At 44.1% G+C, this 14,191-nt stretch overlaps 1 protein-coding gene and 1 long non-coding RNA gene across 2 annotated transcripts; both read right to left on the bottom strand.

Annotated features, from left to right (window-relative positions):
- Nucleotides 1-519: 519 nt before the first annotated feature.
- Nucleotides 520-13,459, bottom strand: LOC127596458 (L-rhamnose-binding lectin CSL1-like). The gene is made up of 17 exons (XM_052058966.1): nt 13,234-13,459; nt 9,716-9,748; nt 9,561-9,626; nt 9,295-9,430; nt 7,906-8,015; nt 7,790-7,834; nt 7,489-7,621; nt 6,900-7,003; nt 2,802-2,840; nt 2,465-2,497; nt 2,315-2,383; nt 2,059-2,194; nt 1,690-1,799; nt 1,578-1,622; nt 935-1,067; nt 763-866; nt 520-604 (listed from the first exon to the last, which is right to left on the bottom strand). The coding sequence occupies exons 1-17, from the start codon at nt 13,265-13,267 to the stop codon at nt 573-575; spliced, it is 1,362 nt and encodes a 453-aa protein (XP_051914926.1). The 5' UTR covers nt 13,268-13,459; the 3' UTR covers nt 520-572.
- LOC127595715 (uncharacterized) lies at nt 4,742-5,278 on the bottom strand. Its single transcript, XR_007961318.1, has 3 exons — nt 5,214-5,278; nt 4,932-5,052; nt 4,742-4,828 (listed from the first exon to the last, which is right to left on the bottom strand). It is a non-coding gene; the product is annotated as an uncharacterized LOC127595715 (long non-coding RNA).
- Nucleotides 13,460-14,191: the final 732 nt, after the last annotated feature.

The following is a 14,191-nucleotide window of genomic DNA, read 5'->3' on the forward strand; positions in this document are numbered from 1 at the left end:
TGACTATTTTATTTTGACCGTTTTTGTGCTCTTAGTTTTGTTTGTATATACCTTTGCTCCATGTCCAGCATTCGGTGGCCAATTTAAAGTGCTCAATATGAGTTTTCAGTTTTTGTGCTACATTTTGTGGTCTGAAAGAGATTTATTGCATTTTCATTTGTCACAAATGTTCAATTTACCGGTACATCGAGTTAAAGCAAATTCAGGTGCCATTGTATTACTAATCCAACCGAGACCCTGAAACCTCAGACAGATATGATCCGTTTTAAGCCATTTATCAAATTTTAATCGAGATTAATGGGAATAATGTACAAAGTATTTCAAGGGCATACCATTATTGAAAATACTTTCCATTACACAAACACTGCACATGCAATGTTGTGATCCCTACCCGATAACCATTTCAAATTAAAAGTTAAATATTTATTGGTGCATGCCAAGTTCACACAGGCCAATACAGCAAATAGTCTCCAAATCTTGAGGCATCATTTTGAAACTTTTATTTTCAATTCATTACAAGTGCAAAGAGTTCAACGACAGATGCTTGAATGGAATCCACAACAAATTGTCATTTAGAGGAGAGCCTGGTGATGAGCCTCAGGAGCTGAGGAGAGAAAGAAAAGTTAGTGAAAGCTGAAGTCTGAATGACATAGCTCATTTAAATATTCACATTGACCACTTTTGAATGCAGAGAAGATACAATCACGAATTTTGTACGATCGCAATAACCTTCAGGTGCCAGATTGGTAACCACCTACTTACATTTACAGGCGTAGGAAATCTCCAAGTACTTGTAGGTGCCTTTACATGGGTCTTTGAACACTGCATTGCTGGCTGCGACGGAACAGCTGGATCTCCCATTGCACCTATAAATGAGGAAAAGGGGCTGATTTTCAGAAATGGGAGGGGAAAAAAAAAGTTTGTGCTACTGTACATTTGGGCAACAAGGGGAGTTGGCTGCAGGCACGTGACGTTTTTTAGCTCACGAGGGGCCCTTCTGAATGAGCATGTGGTCTGGTCGCGGCGGCCGTAGTCTGCAGCATAGACGGTAATAACATGTCCCATACCTGCCGTTGTGATGAAGGGAACAAATGTTGGTGATGGAAATTGACTTTACAGTAATTATAAGGGCTTTTCTTGCACAACTACTTTAATCTTGACATATCCAGAATCAATGCGATCTGAATTTAATGGATAGTGTCCAGCCAAAATCCCCTTTGGTTCCAGAACAGAAAAACTATGAAGTGGAACAGGCTAAATGTGCCAATGTGACAGCCATATTGGCAGGGGTAAGTAACATGGTCGCCCTATTTGTGCCATTAACGACGACAAGCATAGCAATACCTAGCGCAGTTTAATGGCACAAGTGTTTTTGTTGTGTGGACACATCTGTAGAACATGCCATTTGCCAAATATTATCCATGTCAGATGATAGTAGCTCATAAGAGCATGTCATTTATGAAATGGGGCAAGTATGGCTCCATTTTCCATTTATAATAACCCCAAAACGACAACAAAAAAGACCAATTAGTTCCACTGAAGTTGTACTCTCAATGCAATAAAAAAATAGTTCTTACCACAATACAAGTATGCCACGGACCCCTCACAAGTCACCACAGTAACTATGGAGGCAAAGTCAAGATCAGTTGTGGAACTCTGTACAGTCTTTCAAGCATGTAGGTGACATACTTGCTTCCAGGCAGGTAAAGTTGGTCTGCAAATATTTGAAGGTGCCAACACAGGGATCAGGAGTACGGAAATCACTCAGGCCCAATTCACATGATTTCTTGCCATTGCAACTGCGCAGAAAACAAAAAGCCCCCACATCAACCCTTTCAATTTGTTACAAAAATTAGCCTGGGGAGAAACAAGATTTCAGGTCTCTCTTGATTTTTATTATCGCTCATAATCTACGCATTCAACTAAAGCATTATTTTCCCACCACACTTGTGCTTATTGGTTCAACGAACAGCACACTTCGCTGTGGACAATTATTTAAAAAAAAAAAAAAACATTTGAACAAAACAAGCTTCTCACAAGGCTGCGCCCAATGCATACCTCGTCTTGACTTTGTCCACGGTGCCTTGCTGACTGCACTTTGTGTTGGCCAGTCGTTTATGAGATTTGCCCTCAGCGCAGACCAGCGAGTTTGAGCGACCATACAAAGAGCCCGTCACATTGATTACGCCATGATCTGCCACACCAAGACAAACGGCAATCAACATGGATCAAAGTTAACCTGAACTTTGACTCTTTAGGAAGTCCGAGAAGTTTAAGTGAGCAAAGATTTTAATCAGACTGGCTCAAGTCTTACCGCAGTACAAGCGATGGACTTGCCACACATTATTATCACAGGTGGTCACTCGGTCCACAGAATCAGAAACTGCAAAGATTAATAATTGTTATGATTTTAAATTTTTTTGGAACTACACAATGCATATTGCACATAAACTTTGACAGTCACCTGCTGTAAGGAGCAAACCGGTTGCTGCCAACACTGGAAAACAAACATTTTAGTCAAAGAACAGCCGTGGACATTTAGAGCAAATCAATTCATTCGGGTTTTCCCTCTAATGCAAGGTGGTTTGTCAATGACAACAGAGGAGCACATCAGTGTGAAACCAATTTTGAGAGGAAAGTTAATGCCTGTGTTTAAACCAGCCAATTAAATTCACGTCTGAGTACAATAGTCAAAAACACACTTGAATATAGATAGATTCTGCCCTATCATCCCTTCTCATTCCTGAAACGGTCTATAGATCTGAAACTGTTTTTTTTTTTTCCCCCCCAGTGATACTCACACAGCACAGCACTAAGTCTGACGCGGTAGGAATCCATGTTTCAGACAGCCCAGTCGGTAACACCTGGAAGCGGATCACTTGTCTTTGTAGTGACTGCAAGGGTTGCCGCCCATCTGCTAATTAGAAGCCCCGCCTCTGACACCGACTTGAAGGAGGTCTTTAGCAGTCTGTGTAATTGGCGATGTGACACTGGTCTACATTACAAGAATGACAATACATCACATATTCATGATATGCAATGATGTTAAGAAAACAAGTAATAACATCAAAGTTGTTGCATGTATCAGAAAAACGGGAGCAATATCAGGCAAATGAAGGGTACCATTGTCTTCGGTGCGAAAAACTGATCTCGAAAATTCTTGTCATGCTCGTAATGTTGACAGGTGTTACGTAGCCAATTACCGGTACACAGTTGGTGTCGGAGGCGGGGCTTCTAATTAGCAGATGGGCTGCAAGCATTGCAGTCACTATAAAGACAAGTGATCCGCTTCCAATTATTACAGACTGGGCTGTGTGAAACATGGAGTCCTACTGCTTCAGGCTAAATGCTAGTGATGGGTCCATGAGGCCTCATGAGGCGTGTCGACACACTGACACACTGTGTTGATACTGTGCTGATACTGTGTCACTGACCACTGCCACCTGCTGGACCTTCAAGATCCCTGCAGCCAACCCACTTAACAGACCGAACTGACTGATAAATTGTTTTGTATATTGAACATATAAAATATACAATTCGGTAATAAATTGGCAAAAGGTGAAGGTAAGATATAAAAAAAGGAAAAGAAAATAGTCATCATCACAAATATGTGTTCAGAGGAGTAGAAAGAAGCAACAAACCTACCCCGAGTCCTACCCCTTCTTATATATGAATTGATCATTTTTCTAAATAGGAAAGAAAGTCTAAATATCAACAAATGCTTTTACCCTTATGTATGCTGTACTAATACATTTTTACATTAGGTTTGTATATACAGTACATACTCTTTAGAGCACATGTATATGTCGATTTTCTCATTCATAATGGATGCTACATTTCATTAATATATTAAATAATCTCATCAATGTATTTCTGATGTATTGCTATATTTCATGAGTGTATCGAATTTATCAGCGTAATTATGATTTGTGTAGTTGTCTTGTACTACTCTCGAATTCATTTTTAATCTCAGCAAGAGAGTTCCTCATTTTACTGGTCCGTTTCTGAATCATTCCACAGATTTACACCTATTACAGATACACTCCATTGTGTGATGTTCGTTCGTGTTTTGGATTTTTTTGTATAGATTAGTACCCCCTAAATTATGACAACTTTCTCGAATTTTAAAAAGCTTCTGGATCTTTTGGCAAAGGTTAGTGTGCTTTGTACATTAATTGGGCGATTTTGAAGTCAATCAGGTCATGAGATTTCATTGTTTAATTTGATAAACAGTGGATTTGTGGGTTCCGTCCATTTGGAACCAGTGATTGTTCCGATTGCTTTGTATTGTAGTTTTAAAAGTGTTTTACTGGCATTTCCCCATATTCCCACACAATAGGTCAAATATGGAAGTAATAAATGTGTACAAGGATCTCTTATTCAGCACATCCTTAGTTTTTGGGAGGATCCCTATGGTTTGGGATATTTCTTTTATTATCTATTATGTAGCTGCCAGTACGGTTTTGCATCTACAACTGTTCCAAAACATTTTCATAAGGTCATTCATCGATTTGATGATGAAGTGTATACAATAATCATTCACATCCATGCATTCATTTTGCAACATTCAATGTGTTCAAATAATGTGAAGATCATTTGAATGAGGATGCTTGTGGGCTTTTATTTCACAAATTTTTGAGAAAAATAAGATGCTCCAATGTTTTAAACTTCAGCCTGTTGCGTCTTTTACAAGCGATTTCTCCTGCTGTGGAGAACACACGCTCACAAGGGACGGTGAAGGCTGGCGTACAAAGGAACTCCTTTGCGAGGTGGGAGAGGTTTGGGAAAGAAGTGTGTTGGTCCTTCCAGTACAGCTGCTTCCTGGAACCTTGATTGTCAAACATGGAGTGGAGAGTCAACCAATAATAATTACTGATTGTCAATTAAATCATCAACATAGCAACCGTGAAAAGATGAGAACGTTTGTATACCTGGCGTAATACTGGGTGTATCGCGAACTTCATTCTCATGCTTGGCCCGATAATGCCTCAGCATGGTGGAGGTGCTTCTGTTGGTGTATGACAATTCGACCCGGCAAATTCGACATTTCACCTGTAATGAAATGTGAATAAGAAGTAACTAAGAGTTACCTTGAAATGTATTCGGATTAGAATGGTACAACACATGTCTATAATCTGAGAGGCACTCGGAGTGCCTCTCGCCGAGAGGCTCTCGGCGACAGAAGGCGATTTGAATAAATAAATAAATAATACCTTATTCTCCGGGACATCAAAATGGTCCCACACGGCGGATGATTTGCGTCTCTGCTCCATAATCGGCAAGGAAGGCAAGGCACGAACACGAAGTCTGCACTGACACGAACTTCGACAAGCGAGCGTGAGTGAGGTCTGGCTTGTTTCGCCAGGTGGCATTGTGTCGCCAAACGACTTCCTTATAAACACTGTGCGGCGGGCTTTTGCTGCGTCAAAGCCCTCTGCACTGAGTCGACGCCCCCTGGACTAAGTGGCGCAGCCTGTACTGTGCCAAGCAGCCGATGCAGTCTAAACTGCACCGGTGCAGTTCACGTGTCAATTAGCAGCCTGGACTGTGTCAACACAGTCGATGTGTCAATTAGCAGCCTGGACTGTGTCAACGCAGCCGGTGTGTCAATTAGAAGCCTGGACTGTGTCAACGCAGTTCACGTGTCAATCACGTGACGTAATGAGCCAGCACATGCATCGACACGTGGTTTGCTCTGTGAGCCCGGCGCATGTGTCAATGCATCGGTGTCGCTGGACCCATCACTAGTCAACACAGTCGATGTGTCAATTAGCAGCCTGGACTGTGTCAACGCAGCCGGTGTGTCAATTAGAAGCCTGGACTGTGTCAACGCAGTTCACGTGTCAATCACGTGACGTAATGAGCCAGCACATGCATCGACACGTGGTTTGCTCTGTGAGCCCGGCGCATGTGTCAATGCATCGGTGTCGCTGGACCCATCACTACTGTACATTGAACTCGTTGCACTTGTATTGAGGTGAAAATAAAACATTGTTTCAAAATGATGCCTCAATGTTTGGAGACAATTTGCTGTATTAGCCTATGCAAACTATGAGGCATGCACCAATAACTCCCCCCCTCCCCCATAGTTATCAATTTGAAAAGCCTTTGCCATTGAGCTTGCAAATATCTGTCCATCTAATGAAGTTAGAGGCTCTACATTGGTTTCATCATACCTCATGCAAACCAGTGCTGTGGCCATTTTACTCGCTAATGCTCCTAACTAGGGTGGATGTACACATTGTGTATTTCAACTCTACAAAACCGTTGTCTGGAGCGAAAAAGATGTGTGAAGAGTAGAACTGGATTGCATAAGAGGGGTTGTGCCAACTCTTTCAGTGTGCTTGCCTTGGTTGGCAATGTGTTGAAATCAAGTGTGCCTTGCTTCCAAAAATCTTTATTTGGGCATCATTAAAACTTTACATGCAATTAGTCATGTTTTATCTGGCACAGACCTAATCTGTGTATTGCAAATACAGAAAGAAATTGACTTGACATACTGACAGTGTTGGTACTGCCTGTTTACAAAGTTGAACTGCTGGTCTTTGCGGTCTCAGGATCTGCAAAAACAAAAAAGTTAATGCAGGCAAGCATGTTCAAAAATGTGTAATTTCTGTTTCTCTGACTTGATCGATAAAAACAATTGTTTTAAGACCCTTTAAGAATTATTTTCCAGAGTTGCCCTCAAAATTCTTTAACCCCCCCATAAAGAACATTTGAAATATTTCGTATGCGTCCGCTTTCAACTACAACTAGAAAAATGTCTTCACATTTCAATAAATATGATTTGCTATGAGAGTTGAATCATATTGAATGCACTTGTAAATAAAACATATCAATACAGCACTGTTTTATGCTCCTACACCAAAAATGAATAAAAAATAGAGGTGATTACTTACAGACACATGTGTAAGCAACCTCCAAGTACTTGTATGTGCCGCCACAGGGATCCCCAAACACATCGTTCCTGGCTGCAACTGTACAGCTGTTTTTCCCATTGCACCTGTGGATGCAGAAGAAACGGCCTCATTACTGTGCTGAAAGTTGTACTACGATATCATCGAAGTCATTGAATCATGTCAAAACTGTCATTTTTCAGGAGGGTCGGTGCTTTGATAGATTAGTTCAGTCTAATTCTGTCGTCATGTGGCTTTTCACGTGACTGCCAACTGCCACATGTGTGAAACGGTGTACTTCCTTTTCCTGTATCTCAAAGGTCACCCGGGGGTCAACTTTGGATAAGATGAGATATCCTTTATTCGTCCCACAATGGGGAAATTTACAGACTCGTTGCCAGTCAATCACAGGGAACAAAGCACAAAGAAAGATCCGCATGATGGACAAGTCATCTTCAATTAACCTAAAGTGGAAATAAACTGGGGTGCCCAGAAAAACAATGAGGCTAATAAGCAAAAGCCACACAGGAAGGCCTGAGCAGAAATTCTTGACCGTGAGCCAGACAGAATCAAAAAATGTGTGCCATCGTACCTGCTAGCGACAAGCTCAGTTGGGCGCAGGCAGTCGACATTTTGTATCTGACTCGCAGGCCTTTTGTATATGCACGTGGTCTGGTCGCGGCGTCCATAGTCAGCACCGTAGACAGAAATAACTTGTCCTACATCTGGCATCAAGGTAAGAGAAATAAGGTTGTTGATGGGAATGCGGGTTCTCAAAATACAAAAAAAAATTAAAATTCAATATCAACAATAGTAAACACTATAAAAAAATCATCTATAGTGCGTCATCGTGTCCTGGAATTCATCTTGGAAAAAGAAAAGCTTTCCCTCACCGCAAAACAAACGTGCCAAAGACTCCTCACATGCCACCACGGTAACTGTTTAAATGAAAAACATTGGAAAATGAGATGCAATTTTGACGTCACATTACTTCACAGTGGTGACCTACTTGCAGGCAAGCAGGTGAAATTGGTCTGCAAATATTTAAAGGTGCCAAAACAGGGATCAGGATTGCGGAAAGCATCCGTGTTCACGACGCATGTTTTTTTGCCATTGCACCTGTAAACACAGCAATTAAAGCATTAGTCAGCAGAACCCCCCCCCCCCCCCCCCCCACACACACACACACACAAAGGAAGTCCCAATATAGTTTCCATTTTGTAATATTTAATACAGTATATGTGATTATATCTTTTTAATAAGTATCACAAAAGCAAGTAATATAGCACAACATACACACCCACCATTATTTTTGGCACGACTGGTTAAGATGTGTTCTTGAATTCTTTTACATCAAATCATGGGTGCCAGATTTATGAGCACCCCTAATGTTAATACTTTGTACAAACCCCTTTTACCACCAGAACAGCACCTAATCTTCTGCTATCATGTTTCACAAGATGCAAAGAGAATATAGAAAGAGGGATTTTCGACCATCTCTCCGAATCATCCGGTGACCTCTGTCCTCTCCTCTGCACGCCCCTTTTCAGCCCCCTCTACAGGCTTTCAATGGGATTAAGGTGTGCGGACCGAGATGGCCATGGGTGGAGCTTGACTCCATGTCTGACCAATCATGTCTTCAATTTTTAATATGAGAGGTTGTTTCCGCAATAGAATTTATTTTAACTAAAGTCTTTTAACCCATTGTAACCAGGGGTGCCAAGAATTATGGAGGGCACTGTATTCTGTACCTCCTGGGCAAGCGTAAAAGGATTCTTCTATGTTATAAAATCACAAATCAACTCCACTTTATTGATAGAGTACTATAAAATAAATAACCACAACTGCAACAAAGCACTGTCAATAAATAATCACAAATCAAATCCCAATTCCAATACTATAATTACAATTAGAATAAAGATAACAAAACTACTACGACTATGATTACAAGTCCCAAAAAAGTTAACAAAATTAGCAATATATATTTTTTTCGTTATGCATGGAACAAAAGCAAATTCTACAAAAGCAAATTCTGCTGTTTTTGAACTAAAGATGGCATGGCACTGCAGGCGACACCAGGAAGGTAAAACACAATTATGAAAGCACATATTGTGATTTTTAAAAATTGGTATTTGAACAAAAACTTCAACCAGATGGGTGAGCAAGTAAGCAAAAGCAACAAAAACCAATAATAAATGCCAATGTGTGTTTTTAAAATGGTGTGGTTTTTTTTTTGCATTTCCAAAATATTGAAAAATGACTTTAGCAATTATCCTTTGTGGATGAAGACATGATTTGTGTGTGCTCAACAAAGATATTTGTGTCACACAGTAACTCAAAGGTTAAACAAGCATATTCATTTTACTAATGACACTTGAATCTTAAGTACGATGGATACCTTGAGCTGAGTTCGTCCGTGGTGCCTTGCCTTTCGCACTGCGTATTCGACAGCTGCTGTGGGGGTCTGCCATCAGCGCACACCAGTGAGCTTGAACGACCGTATAAAGCCTGCTGCACATTGATGACTCCATAATCTGTTACATGACAAAAGAGACGGCAATCATCCTTGAACTATGCGGAACTATACAGCTCTGCACTCAAAATGATCAATTTGAGTTCCATTGGAAATGATGTCCAACGTGGTATTACGCTCTGACAATTTACCGCAGTTTAGGCGATGGACAACAAATCTGTCCGAGTCACAGGTGGTCATTTGCTCTGCGGAAACAACTGTGGAATCCAAAATGAATGTATGAAAAATTTTGTTCAGGAGAGAAGAACATATATTGTAGATGTTGGACATGAACTTAGAGAGTCACCTTCTGTGATGAGAAAACACATCGCTGCCAGCACTGGGAAAACAAATATCATTACTTTAGATACAGTAGATATCAAGATGCTGAATAGAAAGCAAAACCACTCCGTCTCTGGTGTGGCTCCCAACACATATCCTTAGCAGAGAGTTAATTGTTGCACTTAATTCCTCTCGAATACCACTCTTTCTGCGAGCCTTTACAAAATAAGTTACAAAATAAGTTTTGAAGATGGATACCTGCTAGCTAGCTGGCTAGCTAGCTATCTAGTAGGTATCCATAGCTAGCTCAGGAGGCATCCGAATCAGATGCCCAAGCCACCTCATCTGGCTCTTCTCGATGTGGAGGATAAGCGGCTCGACTCTGAGCCCCTCCCGGATGACCGAGCTTCTCACCTTATCTCTAAGGGAGAGCCCGGACACCCTGCGGAGAAAACTCATTTCGGCCGCTTGTAACCGGGATCTCGTTCTTTCGGTCACGACCCATAGCTCGTGACCATAGATGAGGGTTGGAACGTAGATCGACTGGTAAATTGAGAGCTTCGCCCTTTGGCTCAGCTCCTTCTTCACCACGACAGACCGATACAACGTCCGCATCACAGCAGACGCTGCACCGATCCGCCTGTCGATCTCCCGCTCTCCCCTGCCCCCACTCGTGAACAAGACCCCAAGATACTTGAACTCCTCCACTTGGGGCAAGATCTCCTCCCCGACCCGGAGGGGGCACTCCACCCTTTTGCGACTGAAGACCGTGGTTTCAGATTTGGAGGTGCTGATCTTCATCCCAACCGCTTCACACTCGGCTGCGAAACGCTCCAGTGAGAGTTGGAGAGCCCTGTTTGAAGGAGCCAACAGCACCACATCATCTGCAAAAAGCAGGGATGCAATACTGAGGCCCCCAAAATGGACCCCCTCGACGTCTAGAAATTCTGTCCATAAAGGTTATGAACAGAATCGGCGACAAAGGGCAGTCTTGGCGGAGTCCTACCCCCACTGGAAACGATTCCGACTTACTGCCGGCAATGCGAACCAAACTCTGACATCGGTGGTATAGTGACCGAACAGCCCGTATCAGGGGGTTCAGTACAACATACCCACGAAGCAACCCCCACAGAACTCCCGGAGGGACACGGTCAAACGTCTTCTCCAAGTCCACAAAACACATGTAGACTGGTTGGGCGAATTCCCACATACCCTCGAGGACCCTGCTAAGGGTGTAGAGCTGGTCCACTGTTTCATGGCTGGGACGAAAACCACACTGCTCCTCCTCAATCTGAGGCTCGACTTCCTGATGGACCCTCCTCTCCAGCACCCCTGAATAGACCTTACCAGGGAGGCTGAGGAGTGTGATCCCTCTGTAGTTGGGACACACCCTCCGGTCCCCTTTTTTAAAAAGAGGGACTACCACCCCGGTCTGCCATTCCAGAGGCACTCTCCCTGTTGACCAAGCGATGTTGTAGAGGCGTGTCAACCAGGACAGCCCCACAACATCCAGAGCCTTGAGGAACTCCGGGCGGATCTCATCCACCCCTGGGGCCTTGCCACCGAGGAGCTTTTTAACCACATCGGTGACATCAACCACAGAGATAGGAGATCCCACCTCAGAGTCCCCGGGCTCTGCTTCCACCAAGGATGGCGTGTTGGTGGAGTTGAGGAGGTCTTCGAAGTACTCTGCCCACCGGTTCACAACGCCCCGGGTGGAAGTCAGCAGCGCCCCATCCCCACTGTACACAGTGTTAGTGGTGCACTGCTTCCCCCTCCTGAGACGTCGGATGGTGGACCAGAATTTCCTCGAAGCCGTCCGGAAGTCGGCTTCCATGGCTTCACCAAACTCTTCCAACACTCGGGTTTTTGCCTCGGCGACCACCGAAGCTGCGTTCCGCTTGGCCAGTCGATACGCGTCAGCTGCCTCTGGGGTCCCACAGGCCATAAAGGCTTGATAGGACTCCTTCTTCAGCTTGACGGCATCCCTTACTGCTGGTGTCCACCAGCGAGTACGGAGGTTGCCGCCACGACAGGCACCAACCACCTTACGGCCACAACTCAGATTGGCCGCCTCAACAATAGAGGCACGGAACATGGTCCACTCGGGCTCAATGTCCCCGCCCCTTCCCCGGAACATGGGAAAAGCTCTGCCAGAGGTGGGAGTTGAAACTCCTTCTGACAGAGGATTCCGCCAGACGCTCCCAACAAACCCTCACAATACGTTTGGGTCTGCCAGGACGGACCGGCATCTTCCCCCACCATCGGAGCCTACTCACCATTAGGTGGTGATCAGTTGACAGCTCCGCCCCTCTCTTCACCCGAGTGTCCAGAACATGCGGCCGCAAATCCGATGATACAACTACAAAGTCGATCATCGAACTGCGGCCTAGGGTGTCCTGGTGCCAAGTGCACATATGGACACCCTTATGTTTGAACAAGGTGTTCGTTATGGACAATCCGTGGCGAGCACAGAAGTCCAATAACAAAACACCACTTGAGTTCTGATCGGGGGGGGCCGTTCCTCCCAATCACGCCCTTCCAGGTCTCACTGTCATTGCCCACGTGAGCATTGAAGTCCCACAGCAGAACAAGGGAGTCCCCAGCAGGAGTACTCTCCAGCACACCCTCCAAGGACTCCAAAAAGGGTGGGTATTCTGAGCTGCTGTTTGGTGCATATGCACAAACAACAGTCAGGACCCGTCCACCCACCCGAAGGCGGAGGGAGGCAACCCTCTCGTCTACCGGTGTGAACCCCAATGTACAGGCACTGAGCCGGGGGGCAATGAGTATGCCCACACCTGCTCTGCGCCTCTCACCGTGAGCAACTCCAGAGTGGAAGAGAGTCCAACTCCTCTCGAGAGAACTGGTACCATAACCCAGGCTGTGTGTGGAGGCAAGTCCGACTATATCCAGTCGGAAATTCTCTGCCTCACACACCAGCTTGGGCTCCTTCTCTGCCAGAGATGTGACATTCCATGTCCCAAGAGCTAGCTTCTGTAGCCGAGGATCGGACCGCCAGGGTCCCCGCCTTTGGCTGCCGCCCAGCTCACATTGCACCCGACCCCTTTGGCCCCTCTCATGGGTGGTGAGCCCATGGGAAGGGGGACCCACGTTGCCTCTTCGGGCTGTGCCCGGCCGGGCCCCATGGGTGTAGGCCCAGCCATCAGGTGCTTGCCAACGACCCCCACCTCCAGGCCTGGCTCCAGAGGGGGGCCCCGGTGACCCGCGTCCGGGCAAGGAAAACCTTGGTCCATATATTTTTCTCATCATAAGGGGTCTTTGAGCCGTGCTTTGTCTGGCCCCTCACCTAGAACCTGTTTGCCATGGGTGACCCTGCCAAGGGCATAAAGCCCCAGACAACTTAGCTCCTAGGATCATTGGGACACACAAACCCCTCCACCACGGTAAGGTGACGACTCACGGAGAGGCCACTATTATTTCATCTCAAATAATTTTGAGAGCAACTCCCCAAGTTTTTTTTTTCCTTCTTCAAGTCACCAACTGACTTGGAACAGATTTATGTCAAAAGTCAATACTCACACAGTGCTGAGCTGAGTTTGAAGCAGGATGGCATGTTTCACCCGATCTGGTCTGAAGCGCTAACAATGATCACTTGTAAATCAGAATGACTGCAAGGCTTGCACCCAAACTGCTATGACAAAAGGGCTACAGAGCTATCCTTTTTTTATGAACTAGATTGCTTCATGTCCTCAAACTTCACCACAATTAAGGGGAAGAACCCGAAATGCACCGTATGCAGGAAAAGAATGTTGAACAACACGTTTCATTGTGATGTTATTGGACGAGTATCTGAACACATTTTGTAACTCTGGAAGGGCACAGTCTTACTCAAGGGAACATTGCAAAAAGATCTTGTTTTAGCAAGTGGCATACGTTTTTACTGGGACGGCAGATGGTATCAGACCAAGTCTTATTCATGGGCTGTTTATTTCAACTGTGAAAGTTGGTAATCATCTTCAATAATCTGCAAGGAACAATCACATTGTGCATCGTGTGTTTTCATTACATGGGCACAAGGATATATGCCAGTATACCACTTACTGTTTTAATTCCGTGTTTTACTTCTATCGTGAGAGATACTTCAATGTTTTCATTTCTCTTCATTTTCTTTGAAACCTTTATTCTGAAAGAAATCTCAAACAAATATGCATTACCTTTGTTGTGTAAATAATGTAAATAAATCAAAAGACACACCCCAGATGTTATTGACATGTGTAGTTCAGATGGCAGCTGTTGTGATAAACTGATGCTTCAAACACCGAACCTACCAAATCCTAACAAGGAGACAAAGTAACCTCTCTCGGATGCAAATGTTTGTAAAAGTTTGTATTGTTTCTAAAACAGAGAAGGCCACTCCAAAACCTTACATTATTATTATTTTTGTATCCATTTAAAAGTTAACTTGCTGGTGTTTTGTGAACCATTGCTTGGAGCAGAAACTAAGTGCGCTTCCGTTTGAGGTTGCAAATATTCTCCG

The sequence above is a fragment of the Hippocampus zosterae genome, chromosome 2 (assembly GCF_025434085.1).
Source record: "Hippocampus zosterae strain Florida chromosome 2, ASM2543408v3, whole genome shotgun sequence".
NCBI lineage: Eukaryota > Metazoa > Chordata > Actinopteri > Syngnathiformes > Syngnathidae > Hippocampus > Hippocampus zosterae.

Bases quoted from the DNA above. Each gene is read 5' to 3' on its own strand.
- LOC127596458 (XM_052058966.1), bottom strand. From the start codon at position 13,267: ATGCCATCCTGCTTCAAACTCAGCTCAGCACTGT. The intron at 9,431-9,560 runs GTAAATTGTCAG...GTCATGTAACAG, and splicing joins TGTCCATCGCCTAAACTGCG to ATTATGGAGTCATCAATGTG. The intron at 605-762 runs GTAAGTAGGTGG...TTCTCTCCTCAG, and splicing joins GATTTCCTACGCCTGTAAAT to CTCCTGAGGCTCATCACCAG.